Source organism: Pyxicephalus adspersus, chromosome Z, assembly GCF_032062135.1.
Source record: "Pyxicephalus adspersus chromosome Z, UCB_Pads_2.0, whole genome shotgun sequence".
Classification (NCBI taxonomy): domain Eukaryota; kingdom Metazoa; phylum Chordata; class Amphibia; order Anura; family Pyxicephalidae; genus Pyxicephalus; species Pyxicephalus adspersus.
Genome location: NC_092871.1, coordinates 51,216,155 through 51,242,118, shown reverse-complemented (window position 1 = coordinate 51,242,118; position 25,964 = coordinate 51,216,155). Strand labels below are relative to the sequence as shown.

General features: G+C 39.8%; 1 protein-coding gene across 7 annotated transcripts in view; it reads right to left on the bottom strand.

Annotated features, from left to right (window-relative positions):
* Positions 1-25,964, bottom strand: part of RALGPS1 (Ral GEF with PH domain and SH3 binding motif 1) — a 380,912-nt gene that overhangs the window by 271,944 nt on the left and 83,004 nt on the right. For all 7 annotated transcript variants that reach the window (XM_072431079.1, XM_072431084.1, XM_072431083.1 and 4 more), the window contains one exon: positions 2,804-2,887. In XM_072431079.1, the coding sequence (XP_072287180.1) occupies positions 2,804-2,887 (84 nt within the window). The remainder of the gene's footprint in view (positions 1-2,803; positions 2,888-25,964) is intronic.

The following is a 25,964-nucleotide window of genomic DNA, read 5'->3' as shown; positions in this document are numbered from 1 at the left end:
GTGATCCTTGGCTCCTGGGCAACTCTTCTGAATATTCTTTGAACTCTTTTGTCAGAAACTTTGCGAGGAGCACCTGGCCGTGGCCAGTTTGAGAGGAAATAATGTCTTTCCACTTCCAGATTATGGCCCCAATGGTGCCCACTGGAACATTTAGAGGCTTAGAAATATGTCTGTAACCAATGCCATTAGTATGTTCTGCAACAATAAGGTTGTGAAGGTCTTGTGAGAGCTATATGCTTATACACATCATGAGATGCTTCTTCTGTAATACCCTGGTAATGGGAAACTATTTTATAGGTTATCAATTAGGGCTAAACCAGCTCATATTATTTTCACTGATAGAGGGCAGGATTTATTTCTAAAGACTAAAGATTTTTATTTTCTTTATGTGTTCAATACTTATTCCCTGTGCAATTCCACTTTTTTATACATAACATTGTGGACATATTTATTTAGATTTTTTGTGAGGATTATTTGGGTTGGTAAAGACATCTGGTGTATATTTCATATCAATAGCCCAATTGGAAATATATTTATTGAGAAAAATATTGATGTGTTCAGTACTTATTTGCACCCGCTGTGGATGTTTAAAACAAATGCCTAATGCCTAAACAGTGGTGGCTCAGATTTTTCTGGGGGAAAAAAGAAATCTAATGACATCTAAATATAGGTTCCCACGTCTGTTGTTGTTCATGTAAAAGTGTTCCACTTATATACATATGTGAAATGTATACATATATTTATACTGCTAGGTCAACTTTTAACATGCCTCTGCACCCCCACATTTCAGAATATGTATACAGATTGGATATCAGTCACCCTTGCTCTAATTCCTCCTCTCCAATTTTAATTCCGGGTGCAAACACTACTCCCAACCAACTGGATTTAATTTTTTTTAGATCAAAGATAATTGTCCATGCCTCAACCCAAACACTTTTTTTTGCCTCATAAAATAAAGAAAAGTCGTCTGTGTATTAATAAGGCCAAAATTCCAGACAGATAGTTTCCATTAATTTTTCAAGGCATGTCTGTCTTCAAAAGCCTTCTCATGGTGACATGAAATACAACAACAGCAGCTACATAGGAAATATGGAAAAAAGTGATCTCAGCTTCCACTCCATATGAACAGATGATAGATTGTACAAACATATATCATTGGTATTTGAGTTCCCTTAATGCATTAGGGGACGATGATTTCATGGATGATAAACAGATCCCCAACAGAGAAGTGCTGCGGGTGCAGCATTCAAATATAGTAAGGTACATTCATCATTCTAATCAGAGGTCTGTGAACCTCATAATAGAAAAAAGCTTTCGCTAACACTGGGGTGTTTGGAGCTGTGACTTTCTATTTAAATGTATACCTTCTTCTCTTTTGCAAAGTACTAAGTACTAAGAACTAAGCTCCTGTGTTGGCTAACCCACTGAAGCCAGCTGAATCAGGCTGTTGGCTTACTAGCTCTCCTTCTGATAAGGGTTCCCTTTTAAACTGCTTATGCTAGCTGAAGGGATTGAATTACACATGTCTGACAGCCTGGTATCAACAAATACACTGATATGATCATTCCTCTTTGAAGGACACCCTATATACCAGGTATGGTTTCCTAAAGTTAATAGCATTATTGTCCATTAGAAAGTTCCAGGTGTGGCCATCCTTCTCTCTAACTGTGAATTCCGATAATTTAGACAGAGCACATACTGTAAGTGTTCATAGAGGTGGTAAAACACAATTAAGTAGATGACCAATCTAACAGTGGGTGTGAAGTAGCTGCAGAGAAAATAAAGTGGCAGAAATGGTCCGGGTCTGATGGGAAACAATGAGCAAAGAGAATTTGGGAAAGAAGCTGAGCAGATATGGTGATTTTTGTTGAGTTGTTGGTTTACCGGAGGTAAGAAGACAGAAATGTGTGTTTGCTTATGGTCAGCAGCTGGAGAGGCACTAGTGACCAGACAAAGGGGCTAATAGTCTACTTTCTACAAAGAAAGGAAGGGACACATGGTGCGGCAAGTGGCTCAGAAAAGTGTGTCAGTCGTCAATCACTGCTGTCGAGCAATACTCTTGGAGACATTCAGTTTATCAACAAAGATTTTATTTGCTATGATATAATTGCTTATAAGTAAACCCACTCACACTCTCTTTTGTAATAGCTGCCTATAATCCACAAATCCCCTATTACACTCTTACCCTGAATCCCTGAAATGACAGCTTAGCTGCACCAACATTGAGTACTAAGGCACATTATAGATAAGTGATTTGTTCCTGGGAGCCAACCTCCAATATAGCAATAATGGTATTATCAACAAAGTGCTAGAAAATGGCAGCCTAGAATCAGTAAATTCTGGTTTGATCAGAATCACAAAGACCCATCACTTTTATATATGTGGCAAATATGGAAATAATTTATATTGGCTTAGTTGGCTTAGATTACTTTGTATACACATTCATTTTTAGTTTGATCAGCTAGAATGGGTTTAAATAATATACCACATGCTGACATGCAGTAAGAACCTAAGATAAATCTGTGGTTTACTCAGGGTTTAAATTTTCATCCAGGTATCGCTGCTGCAGGGCCCTAGTTTGTTCACATTGTTCACATCCACATCCAAACTTTCAATGCAAACTCGCATTGAGAGTTTGCATCTTATTAGTATTTTTTAAGAAGAGACAGTAGCATATACACAGTAGTAGAATACAGCAGCCCTTAGACACCTGTGTGAAGTTTTTTTCTGCTTTTCAAAACTTTAGCTGTTGGCAAATTTTCTAAACTTATTCAGTCTGCTGCAGCCTCCATACACTCCATACCTGGTTAAATCTTCTTGTGAAGGCCACAACGTTTGGGGCAAGGCTGTGCTTTTCCTTTTTGTTCCATCCACAGCTGGCCAGCTCCTAGAAACAGAACATAGTTACGTCAATTTATCCATCCAGGGTTTTGTGAGGAAAAAAAACCTTTACATAAAGGATAATTTAAAGGAATAACTCCTGGAATCAACATGGTTTAAGAAAGATTTTCACACTTGCCAACATTTGTCAAATGTCAAACAATTTTTTATGTTTTCTTGTTTTCATGTCCAATCATGATTGTGCACATTCTTTTTATGAGAAACCTGCTAAATGTACCTGAAAATTATGTATTTTTTAATTGAAACTATCACAACTATGAAGAATAGTTTATTATATACTGTATGTTTGTCAGTAAACTGACTTTGTATTTTAACCTGCTTGGCTTATTGCTGACCACATAAAATAATGAAACTTTATGCCACTAACTTACAAATATTATCCCTTGTTTACAATTTTACAAGGTGCAGGTTGGTTAAAGTACATAATTGTTAACACCCCTGCCAGCAAAGGTCTAGACAACATGAAAGGTCCAGAGACACACAAGGATATTAAAAGAATATCTATTGAATTATTATACTTTAGAGTGGGAGGAAGCAATGGGGACCATTTGAATTTTGCACACAGATTAGGCTTAACATTTTGAAGAGCAGTAGTCACTATGAGTTTTTAATCTTGTTTTCGTTTTTGAATAACATCTAGTTGGCCTTCTTTCAGGAATGAACAAATAATATGTAACTATAACTTGAAAACTCAGTTTCACATTTGAATTTCATGCTGTAAGATCTGCAAAAATATCTGACTGCCTCAATGCAATGTTCAGCCATTACAGTATGAAATACCAGGAGGGTAATTTGAGCTGTTTTTTATTATAGATTATTGTGGGAAAAAGCATTATGAATTCATGCTGAGGCTTTACCAATTACAACCCCCAGATCACCCGTCTTTCAAATACCAGACAGTTAACTCTTAATGGCTTTCTATTAATGGAGTGTGGAAGACTCAAAGCTGGTTAAGCAGTGAAAAGGGACAACCCCCAAGGGGCAGCAATAAAAAATGTTCTGGTGATGTTTGAACACAAGGTGAATAAAACTAAAAATGCTTTCTCACATTTTTCATTTTTTGAGGTTTTAAACAAAGCTAAACCATAAAAGTAGGAGAAATGCAGGGGTACTAGAAACATTCACTGCGACACCAAGTTGCCGTAGATTAAAAGAGTCTGTGAACACAATATTTTTGACAGATGGTGGACAAATAAATCATGACCCTTATATACATTTCAGGCATTTTGGTAGACAAATCTTATTACAACAAATTTTACCTCTCTTTCTGCTGCAATTCCCATTACACACGTAAAAAAATACAAAAGTAGAAGCCCTATGTAAGGTGTCCTAAATGGTTTAAATAATATCATTTTTGGGTGGACTAGCCCTTAAAAAAAAGTTTATAAGGATACACATATACATTTTACACTTAAGGGCTAATTTAGGAATAAACAACCCTACCATTTATTTCTGCATCCACCACTGTAGCACACCTTTGAGTGTTAGCTGCAAATGTAATGACTCCGCTCCAACCCAACCTGGTGAAACCCAAACTCCCAGTAACAACATGCAGATGGCAGTGCAACAGGCACGGCACGGTATTATTTGAAACCAAAGGGGGTTACAAAACACAGAGGCTACCTCAGTAATGCAGCAAATCTAGCTAATGACAGCTTCATGAAACACTAGGGTGTGCACACCTAGAACACAGAGTTTAACAGCCAGCAGTTTTACAATAGTCTACTATTCCATGCACTAGAATGGAATTTCCCGCAGTTGCAATTGGCTTATGAAATTGTTGCAGCTCTGACTAGTCTCAAGGTGACACAGAGGTAGCAGTGAGTGAGCACTGCACTGCTTTCAGCCACTCAGCAGCTCCTAGTCCATAGAAGTATCACAATGCATAACAGGCAATGAGGTAACCGGCCTCACTTTTGTAAAGACTAAAAGTCAGCAGTGATAACACTGAATCAGTTCTGCAGCACCGATATAGCAGAAGAACCAATAGAAGGGGCTGAATAAACAACAGTGTTCCCTTCATTGCTGTGTTAGACAGGATAAGGCACTTATAAACTGGATGAATGTGGCCTTTCCTCTCTTGCTAGATTCTGCACGCTTTCCAGAGACAGGAGCTCAGATTTCCCCAACACCACGACTGTGTCCCTTCTTCCCCACACACCAGAATCCTCTTTCCTGCTGTGCCCCTTTCTCCTCCTTCCCAAATTGAACATTGTACGGTAACTTTGGTTCCTTAACCTCAAGTTCCTATGCACATTGCATAGTGTGAAAACACAGTGGGACTATAGTGCTCAGTGTGTCTACAGTTCAATTACATGAAGGGTGCTACACCTCTACTATTCTAAAACTGTCATAAAACACTTTTCTCTTTGTAATCTTTGCCAATTATTCCCAGCAGTACACACAGGGTGTAAAGCCCAACAACAACCAATATTCCTCATCACTTTTTGTAAGGACAGGAAAGGAAAAAAAGCGCATTCCAATGTGTACACAGACAACACATTTTAAACATTTTTGTGGCCAACTGATTTTGAGTCAGAAAATATTGGACCAGTTGGTTGGCTGCTAACAACTAAAGATGTAGAGAGCTCACTGCTCAGTAATATAAGGAGACACTACATAAGAACACCCTAATATATAGAGTGCAACAGAGTCCAAATACATAGTCATTTTGGAGGTGGTGTAACAATTGGTTTGGAGCTGTTTGCAGATATCAGTGATGCCCGTCTGGCTCCATTAGCGGATTGCCATTACAGGAATATGTGGCAGTGAGTGGTACTAATATTTTTAGTTGATAGAATATATCACTTGTGTTGATGTCAGTCTCCCAACTCCTGAGAATGCAGATCCTGCAAAACAGGTCCAAATATGAGACTTGATTTGCATCATATGTATAACTGTACATTATGAAAAAAAAATTTTTAATGTTTAAAAAAAATATAGTTTAATTGAAATAATAGGGATTGTGATTTATTAGGAGGTGCCTTTCAAGGTCCATCTATTGGTGTTAGAAAATAGCGTAGGTAAAGTTGGATGTGGCACCAGTTTTCACACCTTGTGAATAAAAAAAAAAAAAAAAAAAGGTGGTTGGTTGAGTGCAGCAGATCTGCCTATGTCTACCCAGCCTTACTGTTCTTGACTTTACCCTTTCATCCTTTGAATTTCAGTTCTTTTAATCAAAGCGACTCACCATCACAGTAGTGCTTAGGTTGGTCTGTCTATGAATGCCCATTGCTCCTGAATGATATCCCATTAAAGCATTTTATTTATTGCATTTGGGAGCTCTTGAGAAGACTATTGAGGCAAGCACGTTGGCTCAGTGGTTAGCACTCTGGCCTTTGCAGTGCTAGGTCCCAGGTTCAAACCTGGCCAGGGCACCATCTGCATGGAGTTTGCAGGTTCTCCCAGTGTTTGCATGTGTTTCCTCTGGGTGCTCCTGATTCCTCCCACATTCCAAAAACATGCAGTTAGTTTTATTCCGCTTACCCCCTAAATCAACCTCAGACATATGACTTTGGTAGGGACAGAGCCCTTTTGAAAGGGAGCTAGTGAGATGACTATGAACTTTGTACAGTGCTGTGAAAATAATGCTATATAATAGTGCTATATAAATACTGTGCAACAATATTATAAAATTATAAAAATGTATTATAATATAAATTTATAATAATATATTAAAAAAAGTCAGGGAAAGTGTTGTAATGGCTTTAGGGAAATTTAGGGATAGTATTTGTATGAGGTTTTTAGAAGAAAAAAAACAGGAACTTTAGGGCCCTGGAGCCGGCCAAGGGAGTGAAAGGGTGGGTTCCTTGACCCAACCGTGATTTGGGGATATATCCACCTCCACTCAGGTGCAAGAAGGGGAATGGATCAGCAAGAGGCTGAGGGGAATCCATCAGCAAGGGGCTGAGAAGTGAGCCAGAGTGGATTCCAGGCTGAAAGAGCCAGAGTGGATTCCAGGCTGAAAGAGCCAGAGTGGATTCCAGGCTGAAAGAGCCAGAGTGGATTCCAGGCTCAGAAAGAGCCAGAGTGGATTCCAGGCTGAGAAAGAGCCAGAGTGGATTCCAGGCTGAGAGGGAGCCAGAGTGGATTCCAGGCTGAAAGAGAGCCAGAGTGGATTCCAGGCTGAGAGAGAGCCAGAGTGTTCCAGGCTGGGAGATAGCCAAAGGGTTCCAGGCTAAAGAGAGAGCAAGGGGTTCCAGGCTAAGAGAGAGACAGAGGGTTCCAGCCTGGGAGAGAGGAGCCAGAGAGTTCCAGATTGAGAGGAAGTGTGTTCCAGACAGGGAAAGGAGTCTGTTCCAGGCTGCAGGAAAAGAGGACAGAGCTCTAGTAAAGCCAGTTGGCAAACAAGGCTTAAACTGTGAGTGGAACAGTACTGATATAGTGAATGTGTTAGTAAGAGAGGGCACCTAAGTGAGGTAGCCAGAGGCCCAGCCGGGCTACTGTTTATTGTTTTTGTTGTGAAGTGCTGGAGTGTGTGCTGTAACACTTGCCTAAACAAATAAAAACTGCTGGTATTTTGGACTTTTGGAGTCTGCTGCCTCTGATCTGCCCTGTAAGCATCCTGTTACCATGAGCACCCCCAGTGATCTGTCACAATATACACACACACACACACACACACACACACATATATATATATATTAAATAACCTTGCTGTCCCTCCCACCAGCAAAAATCTGCTTGCATTGCACAGAGAAGCACAGAGCTCTAGTTATGCATGTTGATGAGAGGCAAAAATACAAACAAGGGAAGGGTAAATATTTTTTTATCAAACTTGCTCATTACGCATTAGCTTTAACTCTCAATGAAAAAAAAACATTTTAAAATTATAAGAAATCGCTGTAATAGGCATTTCATCCTGGTGAAATTATGGTGATCTTAGTAAGAATAATTGAAAGAGTAATGTCTTACTCTAGTAAAGCCTATGTGGAGGTGATTGCTTTTCTTAACATCACTGGAGTTATGCATTTGGGATTTTAATCCCTCTTCCCTCAGAGAAGAGGGAGAAGTTCAATCACTACAGAGTAAACACAGGCTGATTACATTTCTTGTGTAACTAGTTCCTAGTAAAGCCGAGGACTGACACCATTTCAGTGTCTGTGCTCCAATTTTTTTTTAGAGAAAACTTCACTGGAATTTTCAGTGGGTAAACAGCAGGGAGAATTCCTCACAACTCGACACAGAGATGTTACAGAAATCTTGTGTTTGTCTGTCAGTCTCCTACTTATTGAACGTACTGTCTGGAAGGAAAGCGAGGAGGACCATAACAAATATGCAATCACCTCTCAACTGTAAAAAAACAGTCAAAGTAGACTTGTCAACAGCACATTAACAGTTACCTGACAAAACTGAATCTTAGATGAGAGCAGGGTCAACCAAAGGCTTGGCATTTACTCTTCCACACTATCTTTAACTCTTTATCTGCCTTCGCCATGGATCTACATGCAAATCTGCTGAATGTTTCTACACAAGGTGATACACGAGCACTCTTCTCACAGTAAAAATTTAGGCACTCTATACGTGCAACCAAGAATACATACACAGGGGTGTACCATATTTCAAACCTCTGCAAAAATGTAAAAAAAAAAAAAAAAAAGGAACCCCTAAAAAAAAGAAAATCTTACAAGTTTTATTTGGGTAACATGAACAGATCAATTGTTTTGGCATCATCATCTTGATGCCAGATTTAGTTTTATCATATCAAGTTTGCTTGCAAGAAGGTTTAAGCTTGCAAGTTTAAGATTAAGTTTGCAAGTTTAAGCTTGCAAGAAGGTTTAGCTTATGGGGCAAAAGTTAGGTTTTGAGGGGAAATAGAGGTTATGCTAATGGAGGACCACATAGACTAGAATTCGATATACTTATTGTGTGGTTTCGCATATTTACACAGTAAAATGTAAGTTTAGTGACTTTCACGAATCATCTCCATCTAGTTATTATCTCTTTTAGGGATCACAGTACTCCCTTTAACAAGCCACTTCTATTTCCCTTTGGATGATGACCCCATGTTTGTTTAATTATTACCCAGGGTTAGAATCTACTTCCTGGCCTGTGATGATAGATCAGGGATTAGTCGTAGTGCTTACGCAATTTTTGTGTTCACAAATGTCTGACAGAGATCTGCCTCAACTGCAGCCTCCTACCTTGTGGCTTGCTATAAAACTATAATATATAGCCTGATAGATAACTGTGGGAAAAGCATACTAAGGAAATGCCTGAAAGATAGATAAATAATATTATTATTATTATTACGCAGCGCTGTATATTAAATAGGGATTGCAAATGACAGACTAATACAGACAGTGATACAGGAGGAGAGAACCCTGCCCCGAAGAGCTTACAATCTAGCAGGATGACACCATCTCAGTCTACACAAAGCTACTGGGCTAAAGCTCAGATACTGCTTTACTTATTAGGGTGAAACATTTTAAAAATGATATAGTTGCTGTATATTGTAGCACATCAGATATTTATACAGACCAGCTTTAATGGGAGGTGCACTTTTAAGGGAGCTTGTTTGGTTAGTGTTAAGCTACGTACACACGGCAGATTTTTATCGCCCGATAATCGGCATCGGTCAATTATCGGGCGAAAATCTTCCGTGTGTACAGTCGGTGTCGTCCATCGTCCGGACGACCAACCTGCCGGATCCACGGACGATGGACGACAGCCGATCGTAATGAAAGGGAAGGGGAGAGCGCGCAGCAGGGTGCAGATCCGTCGCTCTCCCCCCTCCCCTCTCCATAGAGCATGAACGGTGCTGTATGTACAGCATCGTTCATGCATCTTGCAGCCCCTTGTCGTTGGAAAGGATCGTGAAAGATCCTTTCCAACGACAAAAATTGCAAGTGTGTACGCAGCTTTAGACTTTTAGGGTCAAAATTCTTGTTTTAAGTATGATAAATATGCTTTTTGGGAGTTAATTCCTTTAATTTATTGACGAAATTTACAAATAAAAATACTTGTCTTCTTATATGAATGTTTCTAGCAATGGTGCCACCAAGGAATTAACAGAAAGAAAAGACAGAAGAACAAGGAATTTAGGTGGAACCATTAGTGGAACAGTAGTTACAGTAAAATCACAGTTGGTAGGTGCTCTTTGATTCATAGTTATATTTTTGTTTTTTAGAGACGCAAAACCTTGGGGTGGAAATTCACTTTCAAACCAGAAATTAAATAAATTAATTCCTCCAACAACTGTGAAAACAGAGGAGAATGTGTATATCTAATAAAAATACCCAGCTGGCCTGAATACAATCTCCGTCTTGTTCACATTACATTGTTGATAGCCTGAATGAGCTGTGATTTGATGAAGAGTAAAAACAAATTTATCATAAGAAGCAATTGACACTTAGTGACACAACATACTGTGTACACTCTGTTTATCGTCACAGCTCAGTCAATGGAAAACATCACATATTTTCCCCCAAAGGAATAACACACTGTCTTCTGCCATACTAGATACACAAAAATTCTGACCTTCCCTTTCCAAGAATGTCATGTCACAGTACATGGCTGGAAAGGAGCTCTTTGAGTCTGCTACAGCAAAGAGAACAAACAGAACTCATCTTCTCGTTTGAAGAAAGGAGAGGACCAGTCATATGTGCTTTTAAAGAAATACACTTTATACAAATGTAGTGTTTTAAAAATACAAAATTGAAGTTGAAGCTTCTGATATAATAGTGTACACACACACACCTCACATACTCATTCAATTTAATTAATTATATATAATTTTTAAAACTGTTAAAGACAACTCTGCCTGTGATCTTTTGCATTAATGTGGTCATGCCAGTCAATAATTTACTGAAGGAGTATCATTTTGCAAAGTGAATGCTCACAATTTTTTTATGTGAGCACAACTTCTTTTCATTCTAATAAAAATTGTGATCAAGCAGGGCTTTATCACAGAACAGGACAGGCGACGTCTGCAATAAGCATTCTTATCTGCATGTTCGCTCACACGCACACTGTGAGCATTCCCAGAACATCCCAGCTTCTACTACTGTGCAGGGACTGAATTAATTCCCAGGTGCCTGCACAGAAGTTACATCATCCCTGTCTGGCCAATCAAGATGGACTAAGATGGCAAGGGAAGAAAGAAGAAGATGGGGGTGCCCTGCAACAGAACAGGGGCAAGTGAATGTAACAGGGTTTAGTTCATCCAATTATGTATGTATGTATGTATGTAACAAACTTTTTTCACATAATTGGATATTCTTTGCAAAGTGAAGTTTTTCTTTACTGAAGCATCAAGTGTTCTCTGTAGTCTCAGCTCTCCTCTGTGAGTTTAAGCACGTTCCAATATTAAGACGCTGACTATCAAAAGGAAAAGTGATTTCCACTCTGTCAAAAAACCTTGGAACCTGCAACCAAACATTATGACTTTTCCATCCTACAGCAAAGAAGTGGCTCCTCTCGCATTATCGGAATGACCTGTCAATTAGAAGTTGGACAGAAGGCGATTTGGAGGCTGCAATAAACTGCCAGAGATATGCAGGACATGAGGCGTTTAAGGACACAGAAAGGAGAAACCTGCAGCAACGATACAGGATACATATAACTCAGCAAAGTGTCCAATCGATTTTCCAACACCTTTTTCACAGCTCTAAATGTAGTCTTTCTGTGTCAAAAACTATAGGAACAATAGTTTTGTCAAAAAAAAAGTGTCAACAAAGTCAATTTCATAGTAAATATGCAATCAATTAATTAACATTTTTACTAATTCTTCTTTTATTAGAACACAGCTGTTTTTTAAAATTAACAACCCAAAATATTATATATTCTACACTTTGACTTTTAGGTTTAGAAGGTATATGAAATCAAACCAAGATAAGGATTACCAATTAGGCTACAATAATCATTAAAGTAAGAGAGAGAAAAAGTTTCAATATATCGGCTATTCTGTGTGCATCCACAGCAGGCATTCAGCAAGATTTGAACATTTTCCTCTGAGAACAGTATATACTTCAAATACCTGTACAGTTGTTTGGGAATATTAGTTAATACTACATGCAGAGGATTTCAATGTTCGGTATGGCACTATACATTTCACTATACAGTGAAACCCCTCTTTGTTGTCCACCTCTGGCATTTTGATAAAAGTTGAATCCATTAGGATGTTTTGTGCATGTACAGGCTATTATTCACTTTGTTTAATAACCTTCTGCACAGATGGTGACCATACAGCACAAAGATTGCCAGGTTCTCCTGGCAGTGAGAAGGTCCTGACACCATTAGGCACCTTCTAAGATTTCAGCAAAAGTAAATTAAAAGTAGTTAAATTGTTAGCAGATGAACAGGGAGTCTGTACAGCATACCTTCTTTGCAGAACACAGACCACTCCTCTCAAGTAAGACAGACATACTTAATCTGTTTCATATTAAGTGACTTTCTGCTTTACACAAAACGTATCCAACTCCCTTAAAAACCAAAAACAAAAGCTTAATAATAATATTTATTATTAATTTCCTATTAGCAGTGGTAAACATTCAATGTGGACTCCTTAAAGCATAAGTAACAACAAAATAATAAATATTAGTTAACAGTTTAATGAGTTACAGGTCTTTGATCTCTTCAGATCTGTAATAAATTGCTAGGGAATGTTTCTGTAGCTTTACAAGCTTAGTAGAGCATAGTACAACAGAAGACATCTGCATATTTTTTTTAAAAAAAAAACATAACACAATGTATTTTAGACTAGATATTGATTACATCTGTATCAGGCCTGATAAACTGTAATTATAAAATTTAATCCATTTAGTAATATATTATTATTATTATTATTATTCATATTATTATTATCCACCTGGGCATTTCACTAATGTCTGGATATCTGTACCAAAAGCGGTACACTGTTTTTCATGAAAATTTTTTTTTTTTTATACTGTAGACCTGTAACTTACAGAAATATGTCCAAACAAGGGTCTAGTAGATATCCTGAATATAATAAAGTTTTAAACACACAATCATGTAAAAAAAAAAAATAACTTTAATAATAAAATTAAATAAACACAAAATTCAGCTTAACCTCCCAACCGCTAACCCCGTACTTTTTCGTGCAAAAAATATTTGCAACGATGGATAACCCTGTACTTTTTCGTCTATTTTAAAATCCCACTTACCTGGTCCCGCTGTGCTCATCCAGCGTCGGGTCCGTGTTCCAGCGTCGTCCTCCAGCGTCGGGTGTCCTCTCCTTAGAAGAAAAAGCCAGCCCGCTTCCTCTTCTAAGCCCCCCTCGTTCTGTCCAGGGCCCTGCCTTATCATCGGGGAAACACGGTATTACAAGAGGTACTAGGAGTGGATCTATAAAATAGGAACAATCCCACAGCAACTGATTTTCAGATAGGTTTCTATTCCATTTATTCAGTCCCCTGAAATCTATTAGTTGAGCTGAACTAAGAGTCTACCTGCTCATGATCAACCTAGGCATTCCTTTAGAACACAAAAGTCTTATTTCAGCTTTGCATATTTGCTACCAATGAGTACCATGTGATAGTTGTAGCTCTTAAAAAATTCAGATGCTAAAGAATCTCCAATGGAATTTCTTGTTTGCAAACCATTATAGAGTCAAACAATAGTGTCCTACTCAATGTATAAATTCCTTGTCTGAAAAAAAAATAGACAGGAATCCTTTAAATTGATGTATCTGGGGATTTATATTTCAAAACCTGTTAGAAAACCCTAATTAAAGCAAACTATCTAGCATAACTAAGGAAGGCCAGGCTGCTCTTAGAATTGAAACATATACCAGCGGTGACGATGACACTACTGTCCAATTTTCTCTACCCTTTCTGTCTGCTACACATTTCAGTTCCTTCCCATTATTTAATGATAATACAAAGGCTCATTCTACAGTTTATCTGGAGCAACTGAAGACCATGCATTTCTAAGTAATCCATACTTTAACTTAAGCAGGCAGGGGGACTTTCAGTTCCTTATATCTCTAACTACTACCGTGTTTCCCCGATGATAAGGCAGGGCCATCAAATAAGACAGCCCCCCCTTTTTAGGTAAAAATGAAAAATAAGCCCCCCCCCCGCAATGTACTGTAGTCTTCTTCATGGGTAAATAAGGCATCCCCCTGAAAATAAGCCCTAGAGCATATTTTGGCCTTCAAAAAAAAATAAGACAGTGTCTTATCATCGGGGAAACAGGGTATATAGCAGTTCAGCTTGCACACCTACCTGAGTACCATACCATGCCGGACACCCCATTGTGGGTCTTGACTGAGGCAACTGAAATATCCCCCTTACCAATAGATGCACTAATTTGGGTCCCTCCCCCTTCGCCTGGTGGACACCTCAAAAACCCTGTATCAAAACATTACTTGCAGATATGGGAAAGGCACAAGATATCGGGGGGCCTCATGTCACATCATGCTCCCCTGGCACCCATTTTACACAATCCAGCTTTCATGCCGGGTCACTCAAATTATGTAGCGTTAAACTGGTGGAGGTCACACGAAATATTTAGCATATATGACAAGTTGTCACTGCAGACACCAAAATCTTCTGCATCTTTACAGAAAATTAATGAAATTCTACCTTCTTAGATTTTTCAATACCCGCAGATTAAACATTTCGTAAGTGAATCCTGCAGGAAGTTTGCCAATACCCTCAGACTTACTACCTTTGAAAGTACTTTCAGGCTTCCCCCTAGCCCTAAAGGCAATATCATAGTAATATCTAGCTCTTTGTTGTCCAGGCAAGCCTCTAAACCCCATGCCTATGTACCAAATGGGGGAAAGATTTATATAGTACACTAGACCCTGAGCAATGGCAGGCTATCTGGGATTTTACTCAGCTCTTCTAACAGCTCTGCAGTGTAAGACAGTTATAAGCTCCTCATGTGATATGGTATATGGTACCTACTGAGTTTATGTAAGTTTAGGGAACCCTCTGCCAGTACATGTTATCATGGCTGCTGCTCTAGGGGGACGTTTTTCCACATCTGGTGTAAATGTCCTAAGGTTCGAAGATATTGGATAACTGTTTATCAGCTCGTGTATACGGTACTGGGCAAATCAATACCCAGAGACACTAAGGTTGCTTTGTTAAATGTTAGGCCTGACCACTGCATTTTTTCCCAGTTCTGACCGTTTCAGTTTATTTTCACACCAGCTAAACGGGTTCTATCAAAAGCAAAGAGTTCAGCTCTGCCTACAGTGCCTACACTTGTTTAACCTACAGGTTAAACAAAAAATATTTTGGTACCTTACGGACAGGAAAATCTCAGTTACAATAAATCTATTGCAAAATTTAAGCGGGTTAGGAAACCATGGATACTGCATTACCTCCCTCTAGATTTTGATGGGTCTGTTTTAAACCATCTAACTTTAAATAGGGCATCCACACCCATGGTACTGACCATGGGGGTTATAGTGAATACCACGGCCATCCCAGTCTCTTAGGTTCCCCCACATGCTGGGGTCCCGCATATTTCTTAACCGCCTTTCCCTCATCTCTCATTCATTTTGTGTTTATGTTAACTAAGCAATGCTTCATCCTGTCTACCTAACTACTAAGGCAACCAAGGCTATCTTAGCTGAATTCATGACCACACATTCCCCCCTCCCCTTTTATTTTTGTTGTTCCCTTGCCTTTCTTATTTTTGTCTTTGCTGTTCTAAATTGAATTTCTCCCCAAAAAATACAGGTATTTAGCTGTGATAGCACTTGCTATATATCCACAAGGCCAGAAAAAATTCCGTATTTCTCTCCTAAAAATACAGATATTTAACTGTGATAGCACTTGCTATATATCCACAAAGCCAGAAACATTTCTGTATCTCTCTCCAAAAAATACAGATATTTAACTGTGATAGTACTCGCTATATATGCACAAAGCCAGAAAAAATTCTGCATTTCTCTCAAAAAAATACAGATATTTAATTGCAATAGCACTTGCTATATATCCACAAAGCCGGAAAAAGTTCTGAATTTCTCTCCAAAAAATAGAGATATTTACCTGTGATAGCACTCGCTATATTTGCACAAAGCCAGAAAAATTTCTGTATTTCTCTTCAAAAAATACAGATATTTAACTGTGTTAGCACTTGCTATGTATCCACAAAGCCAGAAAAAATTCTGTATTTCTCTCAAAAAAAATACAGATGTTTAACTGTGATAGCACTGGCTATATATCTAAAAAGCCAGAAAAATGTCTGTATTTCCCTCCACAAAATACAGATATTTAACTGTGATAGCACTTGCTATATATCCAAAAACCAAAAAAAAGTCTGTATTTTTCCCAAATAATACAAATATTTACCTGAGAGTTGGAAGGGGCCGCAAATCTGCCTCCTGTGAGTCCCAAGGAACACACAGACGAGTGGGCACAAGCAGGGGAACAGTCATAGACGGTGTGACGGTGGGGGAGATGAAACAGGTGCAGACGCAGGGCACCCAGCAGATGCAGAGGCAAGCAAAGAAAAAGAGCAGCAGAGTGGTTGCACCTCTCCACTGTGTGGAGAAAGTGTGGTCCTTTTTCATGCTGAAAGACCATGACGGGTGCATGGCAATCTGCATCCTGTGCAACAGGCAGATTCGCAGAGGACAAGCCAGATCACATTTGGGTACAACATCCCTGCTTTCCCACATACGCAAGAACCACAAACCAAAGTGGTAGCAGTACTTGCGTTCTCTTGAAGGAGGTGCAACCACGTCATCGTCTCTTCTTCCACCTCCATTGACTCCTTCTACACCTCTAACTGTCATTGCTACTACGTCTCAGAAGGTTGGTGACAGCCGAGCTTCAAGCTGCGAGGAAGTATCAGCTTCTGGTCGTAGGTTTCATGGCGTCAGACAACGTTTGTCGCCGAAAGATGGGTACTCCAGTGACCCCTTCAGCTCCCTTAGCTCCAAGTCCCTTCAGCCCAATCTACCGGAGTTCTGCACAAGGCATCAGGCTATGGGCCCAACCAACAAAAGAGTCATCGAACTCAATTCACGCCTAGCCAAACTATTGGCCTTGCTGCTACTGCCATACAGCATTGTGGACTTTGCTCCCTCCCATGACCTGATGGCCTGTGCTGAGCGTCGGTGGAATATACCAAGCAGGCATTACTTCTCCCGCACAGCTGTTCCCAGTTTACATGCACATGTAATGGTGTCAGGATCCAAACCCAGGGATGCTTTGGTGTCTGGCTGCAGCTCTGTCTACTGCGCCACTTGAGGGTTTGCCTTTTACACGCTGTTGGATTCCTTAGACAAAGATACCTTGATACTTTTTATCTTGCTGAACCTTGAACTCCAGGCCCTTCCCATGAACTTCCTATTTAAGCCATGTCTCTGAAACTTCCTGTTGCCAGAATATTGTGGTCTGCCAATATCTTGCTCTTCCTGCTACTGGTACATTGCGCTCTCCAAACTGCTACCTGTGTACCGACACTTGGCTGCTGTTCAAACCACTACTCTTCCTCGCACTCCGTCTCCAACTTACACCATTGGCTACCAACCTCGGCTTGTGCTTTGACTACGTTTGTGTTTTCTCCTTATCTGCTACTCCTGCTTGTGCATAGATCCTGGACTGCTTCCGCCTGTGTCTGCTTGCTGTTTCAGCCACTGGGCTTTGGACCTGATCGTTACAAATGGGTAACCTCCCCCGGGTAGTGGCATTCTCAGTGTCTAGTCAAATCCACGTCACCATGGATAGCTGGACAACCAGGCACGGGGTGGGACGCTACCTGTCCTTCACCACTCACTGGGTGGCCTTGCATAGCTCAGTGGGCAGTAGTCTGCAAGAGGCATTGCAGCACCTTGTAACCCTGCCGAGGGGTGTGGTGGGAAAGCCACAACCTCCTTCTTTCTTTCTACTGGCAAACCCTCTCTTTTTGACACTCCTCCTGAAAGGCCAGCAGCAGAGGACACTGTGGTTAAGCGGGCATGCCACCACCGCTCCCTCAAGCACACGAGCTGCCAGGCAGTGCTGAGGTGCATGGAGGCAGCAGGGCCCTTGGTACAGCCAAAAAACTGGGCTATATTACCAGTGGCTGCAGATGGAGGTACTGGCCCCCTTTGAGCAGGCCACAAACGTTGTGAGTCAGGAGCGGTCAGGCTGGAACAATGTCATTCCCATCATCTTTCTGCTTGATAATACCCTGTGTGGCCTGATGGAAAGTGGCGATGGGAGAGGGGTCAAGAAATGGGGGAGGAGGATGAGGGTGACATTACACTCCATAGCACACAGCCAGCATCAGGAGGAGCAAGAAGGGACACTGGCCAGCATTAGGATTTTCAAGAGGAGGAGGAGGAGGAGGAGGAAGATGATTATGATGATGATGATAAGGGAGACCATGTGGGGGCTGCTGGACAGGACCTTTCCAACCCGCATTTGTGTTGTCACGCCCCTCTTTCATATGTGTCCACATGTTTTTAATGCCTACGGAGGGACCCACACATTTGCAGCATCAAAAACCGGGATGATTACTGGCTACCCTTCTGGATCACCGCTACAATGATAAAATAGCTTCTACACAACCCGGCGCTAGAGAAAGAAAAGGTGACCCGCCCGAGCAGAACACTATGCACTGGTTGTGTGAGGAGTTCCATGCACCACGTTCCACACAGGGAGCTCGGGCTGACACCGCCTACACCGTATCCACCTGTAGCGGCACCAGCAGTGGTGGCAGAAGGCCGCACACATCCAAAGTGTAGGCAAAGGCAGGGGTGATTTTCTGGATGCCTGGTGAAAAATGATGCGGCAACCTCAAACAAGTGAAGTGCAGGGGCATAACCATTGAGAACGGATGAAGCACATGGTGCACGATTACGTTGGCTCTTTTCTGGCTGTTGGTGGTGGTGTTGATAACAGCAGTTATGAGGAGGATGCCTGTCCTGACAGTAGTGACGCCATTCATTTTTGGGCGAACAGGCTTGAAATCTGCCTGCAGTTGGCACAGTATGCCATCAAGCTTCTTTCGTGTCCGGCATCCAGTGTTCTGTCCAAAAAAACATCAGTGCCGCTGGCGGAGTAGTAACGGGCAACCGATCACGACTGTTGCCTAAAAATGTTAATCGCCTCACCTTTTTAAACATGAAAGAAAGGTGGGTTACTAACAACTATCATATCCCCACTGCAGATGTCACTGATTGACTGACACAAGGACTCAGTAAGCCAACCAAGATGTCTGTGTGATGTCTGAGTCTGTAGCTGCCTATCACCAAACATCCTGCCAGCTGAGCCTGCCTCGGTTGAATTTTTCAGCTAGTTATCGCAACATCCAGGGGTGGCATTCTTCGCCAGTGTCTTGGCTGCCATTGTGCCAGCTAGCAATTTACTTTACATTTCTGCTGTTTCCGGAAGGCCAACAAACTGCAAATGAAAACCCCCAGTACTGCCACACTGATAGGTACCATTGCCTTTGCTTAATTTTTCAGATAAGTATTGTAAGATTGAGGGTTGGTATTCATGTCATCCACTTCATGATGCAAACTAGCAAGATCGTCTACCTTCCTAAAGCTTCCGGCACCACAGACCAAAGCAACAGTGATGGCGCACAAAACATCTTGGTCTGGCCCTTAATCATAAATTTCCAATATTTGCATTACACACTTCGGGTCGGCATTGATGATGCACTACACCCAGTTCTAGATGCCAATTACCAATGCCGTCCACGCTCCTTCTCAGAGCCCACCGCCTCCTCCTCTTGCTGTTGCTGCTGCCGCCTGTTAGTACTCCATTCACAAAAATTGTACACTTCTGGGTGGCATTGACGATGCACTACACCTAGCTCTCCATGACTCTTACCAATGCAGTCTCCCTGGCGACAGCTGACCAGAGGCCACACATTTCTACTGCTCTCGCTGACCCACGCTTTGTCTCTAATCCTCCATCCTTTTGCCTAATGTCACCACACTCTTGTCATTCCTAACACGTCATCCAGGTGATGAAGCCTGCTAGCAATTTATATTATTAATAAACAAGATTTATATAGCGTAAACAAATTATGCAGGTTTGTAAATGTATTAGGGGTGCGTACAATAAATAGCAATGGGTTTTCCTGCTGTTTTGAGGGCAGAGACTGTTGCTAGTGGGTTGAGTTCCCCCTTTCTGAACGCTGTCAATCACAGAACAATCCTATTCGCCTGCCATTTTCTGGAAAACCACAAGGTCTTTTGAAACTTTTTTATTTTTTCCTTGTTGCCACTCTTCTCCTACAGTTACCTAGCAAATTTGGTGGTTCTAATATGTATAGGGGCTTTGCTAATAATGTTTAGAGTCGGCACATTGACATTAATAGAATTGCCGAAATCGATTCGCCGAAATATTGTGAACCCACCAGAAGTTTGAGGAAATTTTCATGAGGCTGTCAGAGGCCTTCTCGCTCATCCCTCCTCCATAAAGGATTCTTACATATCTAATTTTTTTTCTTCTGAAACCCTCTGCATTATTCCACTCTCTTCTGCTTAAAAACTGTGTTAATGCATGACTCCACTGCTTACTTTGATGATTTATTCAAGTCTGATACAGGACTTGACTGTTATTGCTGCCAAACTCTCCTCTGCCGAAAAGCTGTGATGGAGGTTTCCTTACTCTCTAGCTAACTCTTTTCTTATGTTTTTATGTGTGCAGCTACTAATGTCAGTAACAAGCCTAGGGTTGGGCAGCCCTGGGTAGTGACATTTTAAAGGAAATTCAGTGTAATCTTTATATCAAATGCTGACATAGTTAATGTAAACAAAATATATGAATGAATCTGTTCTCCTGAAGGACATTGTGGTATGGTTCAGAAGGTACTGTAATATGATTTCTGAACTGAAACATTTTGATGGTTTCCTTAACTGAAGTTTGGAGGGTTTTGGTGAAACTTAGGCAATACAAAAATGTAACAAAACATTGTACAAACTCTTTCTCCATTGCCAGAAAAAAATACCCTTCTTCTTTGTGGTTCAGTTCTGTTTGTTCTTAAAATGTAGAAAGTCTGGTCACATAATAGGTAATTGATCTGTAAAGTGCAATCTGTATTGAAAAACTGATATTAGTAGTTGTGTCAATATAAAATGCAATATGAGGTAGACCTAGCAATTTCTGTAAGTTATTTTTAGGCTTAATATATCTTTTGTGGGAAATTCTACAGTAAGCTTCTTCTTATATGTTTTAACTATGGATTCTTCTCTGAAAGATTATTCTCACATTACAGGAGTGTGACTTCCTGGGAATGCCAATCCCCTTCAGCCCTAATGGTAATTGTCTTTGTGGATGATGTTACTATGGTAATATCTACTTTGTGCAACACACATTTAGGCTGCAATTATCAGAAATGACTAATACCTCAAGACCTCTTGGCATTTTTGAGAAAAGTAAAGCCTTGCAAATTGCACATTACAAAGTGCATGACATTGGCTTTCTTGACTGACTGTTTCTGAATGGTAAGATCTTTATCAGAGTTAACCTAAACTTTCTGAATATCTTGTACAAGGTTTGTCTTTGGAGTTGTTGTTGTTATTGTACAGCTATCTACAATATTGATACAGAAAAACTGTACATAATTATTACCTTTATAAAATACCAGCTGATAACCTGGTGTTGCCCGGGTTTTTATTTTTTGCAATCTTACAATATACAGGAAAATGAATCAAATAAAGCTATAGTGATTTTCTTGACTATGGTGTTGTTAATTTTTTTTTTTGCCTTTGATTGCACTCCGCCAATTGTATTATGTTTTTTCAAAGGCATTACTACAGACCATAAAGTCCAAAAAAAATATATAAAAATATAAGCAAAAGGCACACTGTCACTGAGCAATACATACACACATACATACATACATGCAAATATACCTCTGACAGTGCTGTACAAAGATCAGCAGTGCACTCACATGAGCCTGAGTCATATGTCTAGCAAGTTTGGCTTAAATGTCCCAATGCGTTTCTGCATGATGGTGGAACATAGCAAGTTTGGTTTAAATGTCTCCATGCTTTTTCTGGTGATGACATACACACATACATCCAAATATAGCTTTGACATATAGCACATCCCTGTACAAAGATGACTAGTGCACTCACATGAGTCTCAGTCATGTGTATAGCAAATTTGGTTGAAATGTCTCCATGTGTTTTTGAGTGATGGTGGAACATGCATACATACAATTTTATATAAATAGATTATATAGCTATGTACAAAGATCAGCGGTGTCATATGTCTAGCAAGTTTGGTTTAAATGTCGCTATGCATTTCTGAGTGATCACCAAATAAAGCTCTGACATATAGCACGGGGCTGCACAAAGATCAGTGGTGCACTCACATGAGTCTGAGTCATATGTCTTACGATGTGTTTCTGAGTGATAGTGGAACATAGCTCTGACATATAGCACAGCACTGTACAAAGATGAAAGGTGCACTCACATGAGTCTCAGTCATATGCATGGCAAGTTTGGTTGAAATGTCGCCATGCGTTTTCGAGTGGTGGTGGAACATACACACATACAATTTTATATATATAGATCACTAGTGAAAGGGGAAAATAATATCATCCATCCCCTCAAGGGTGTATTTAGTGTAATGCAAAATAAAGTCTGAAAATGATTGACTTTTTCAGCATATTTAAATGGGCAAACAACAGATTTTAAGTTAATTTTGAAAAAATGTGCATTTCAATCATTAAAAAAATGTGAATACATGTAATATTGTATTGTAAAAAATGTAAGTACTCCCATGGACTCATAAGCTGGAACTGCTACGGTTGTCAGGAATTTCTATACCTAGGAATAACTTTCTACCTGTATCTATCATTTTTGGTCAATGCTCCATACAAATTTCTTTGGTACAATATGTGTTAGTTTTCCTTCAATATCCTTCCTGATTCAATTTCAATGCGATTTTGTTTTTTTTCTGGCACATCTCTCACACCATTTTAAATGCAGATACATGTATATGCAGGTACTTGCATGACACCAACTGTTGCAAGAGTCATCTGCACATCCTGTGTTTCCTGTAATATTTATTTGGGATTCTTGTAAACTTTATTTAACATCAGACAACTCTGTGTTCTCAATTTGCTACCATACACAGTCCTGGACTTTGGTTGAGCCAAAGTTTTTTTTCACATATATATTTCCAACATAATTTTATTTGCAATCTCTTTCTAGTTGTGCATGAGCATACTTTTTCACCGGCTGTTGCACAATTTATCCGCAGGTCCTGTGATACAACTTTGGAATTATTGGAGACTTCCATTAGCATCAAACCCTCAGCTCTGGGCCTGAACTTACTAGTCTACCCAGACTTCGACAAATAAGGTTTCGATTGAAATATATTTATCCAATAAAGTATTTTTCTGAAATATGACACTTACAGGCATTCATACCCTTCTTTTTGAGGGCACCTTACCAGCACCTAATCTAGAACACCTGATTCCAATTTTATATATTGAGGTAGTTGTAAATGTATGGGGTGTATTTTTTTTTACACATGACAAATGTGACATGAATCATTTTTATGTAGATGATAATAAAAATACTACAGGTATGTTAATTTCATGTGTCATTTGTTTAAAACAAAAACATTTTTAAATTTTAAATATGACATATACAAGCATCCATATCCTTATTTTTGAGGGCACTTTACTGGCACCTAATCTAGAACACCTGATTCCAATTTTATAGATTGAGGTAGTTGTAATTGTATGGGGTCTATTTTTTTTCCACATGACAAATGTGACATGAATATTTTTTGTGTAGATTATATAATATGTAGATAGCACTGCCATTTTTCTCTTCCATATGTGCCCAACTTTGACTATCTTGATTTACCGGGCTGGGATAACGTAAAGCTACGTACACACTTCCAATTATTATCGTTGGAAAACGAACGACGAACGTTCATGCACGATATATACGAACGATCGTATAGCACCGATCCTGCACATAGAGTTAACGACACGATCGTTCGTAGATATTGTACACACAATAGATACGATCGTTTGAGCGATAGAGGAACTATGTGCACGACAGGAAAGTGAACGGACGTTCGTTCATCACGCATGCTCTGAACATGGACGATCAACGAACGACCGTACACACGAACGATGTTCAACGATCGTCGTCCAATCCGATCCGTCGGTCCGGTCGTTCGTTTCCATCGACTTTCCTCGTTCGTCGGCGTCGTTGGTTACTTTTTTACGAACGATTTTTTGCCCAATCGATCGTTCGTCGTTCGATTGGAACGATAAAAATTGGAAGTGTGTACGCACCTTAAGTCCCATCCATGTGTGCAGAAGGACATCTGGTAATCCTCTTAAAAAGAGATGACAATCTGGTAGGCAAGCAGGTTTAACAGAAGGGACATTGCCAGTCCCTATCTGCAAATAAAGACCTGCCTATTTTTTAAAGCGGAATGAAGATCTATGGTTTGTTCAAACATGATAAAAAGGGGGAAATTAAAGATACTATGTGCTGCTGAAAAACACTGCTTATGTCAATATCTTTGTATGTAAATTATTAATGGTCCTTTTGTGTCCTCTTAATCCCATCTTCCAAAAAAAAATGTTTTGCTTTAGATAAAATATGGTAAAGATTGGTTATTTTTTGAATATCAGGATTTTAGAAAAAAAAGTAAAAACAGATATATAGCTTTTTTCGGAAATAATGTTTTTGTTTTTTTCGTTTTTTTTTTTTTTTTTTTAATTAATGTGTCTGCAACAGATTGTTACAGGACATTGCAGAAAAAAAAAAAAAAAAAAAAAAACGGCACAGGGCACTGAGACAAAATAGATGTCCTCCAAAATACACCCAGCTCATATCTTTGCAGTAAAGAACACTGGTTTATTTACCCCAAAATGTGTGTGACTTAAGTTCAAAAAATGAAATAATCTCATCACACGTTACTGTTTGAACTTTGCTTTCAGCACATAATGTCATGAAAACGTTTTTTTCTTCTTCAACTCTTTGCAGAAACAAAACAAAAACTTTTCTTTTCTTTGTACTCCACAGTTACGAAATTGGTTGAGAACAGACAATTTTTCATAACTTTCTACAATATACAGGTCTCACGGGGATGTTATGTTAAAGGAACTGGAGGAGATTCAGCATTTATCTCATAGAAGAGATTTGAAAATGTCAGAAAGGCACTAAATTTTAAATATTTTTTTAATCATTTCATGGTGATGCTTAGCTGAAGATTTTTTGCATTAGATGAAAAATACATGACAAATGTATATATATTTTTTTACTTTTTTTCCATTCATGTTTAAATTGTAATCATAAATTGGAAGGTATTCCAATTAGGAAAATGCCACTTAACTAATACAGTATGTCTTATTACTAAACAAATCATCTCAATATATGGATAATAACCTTAACGTTTGTCATCAAAACAATAGTTGAGGAGGAATCCAGTTGTGATGGTTGTCTAAGAGTCTAAAGGAATAATTACAATCTTTTTCAGTACAATACTAACACTACACAACAGCGATTTTGCTACTGGGAATATCACATGTGATTTACATGATATCGAGTACGCTGATTCCAAATCTGAACTCAGAATTGGGTAATGTATTTTTACATGGGAACATTATACCAGTTGCAGCTTCCACACTATGCCCCTGATTCATCATTGAAATCCGCGATCGCGGGAAGCGCGATAATACGCGCGACCCGCGATCGCGGATTACCGCGGTCCGGGACTCGAGTGCGCGCGTCCACTCGCATCCTGAATCTGCCGGCCGGATTCCCAGTAAAAAGCTGTCGGATAAGCGCGGCTCCGTGCGCGAGCTTTTCCGGTTGTTGAATAGCGCGATCGCGCGCGATTCCGGATCGCTAATACGAATGCGCGACCGATAATCCGATTTTGTTTGATGAATCAGGGGCTATGCCTGCTGCCGCCTCAGCTGAATCACGCCCCCTGGTGGCATGCATGTTCCAGCAGTGTCTGGCCATGTTTAGGAATGTCAGTGAGCTGATGTCAGAAATAGGTATAAAAGGTGGAATGGACGAAGGGCTTGTCTCTAGTGCGACCAAATCAAAAATCGTCTATCCTGATTGTGAATTTTCTCTGAAGCCAGTGCCACATGATGCAGAGAATCCAGTACCCGTCCCTCCTACATCTGTTGTTACTGACAGTGAC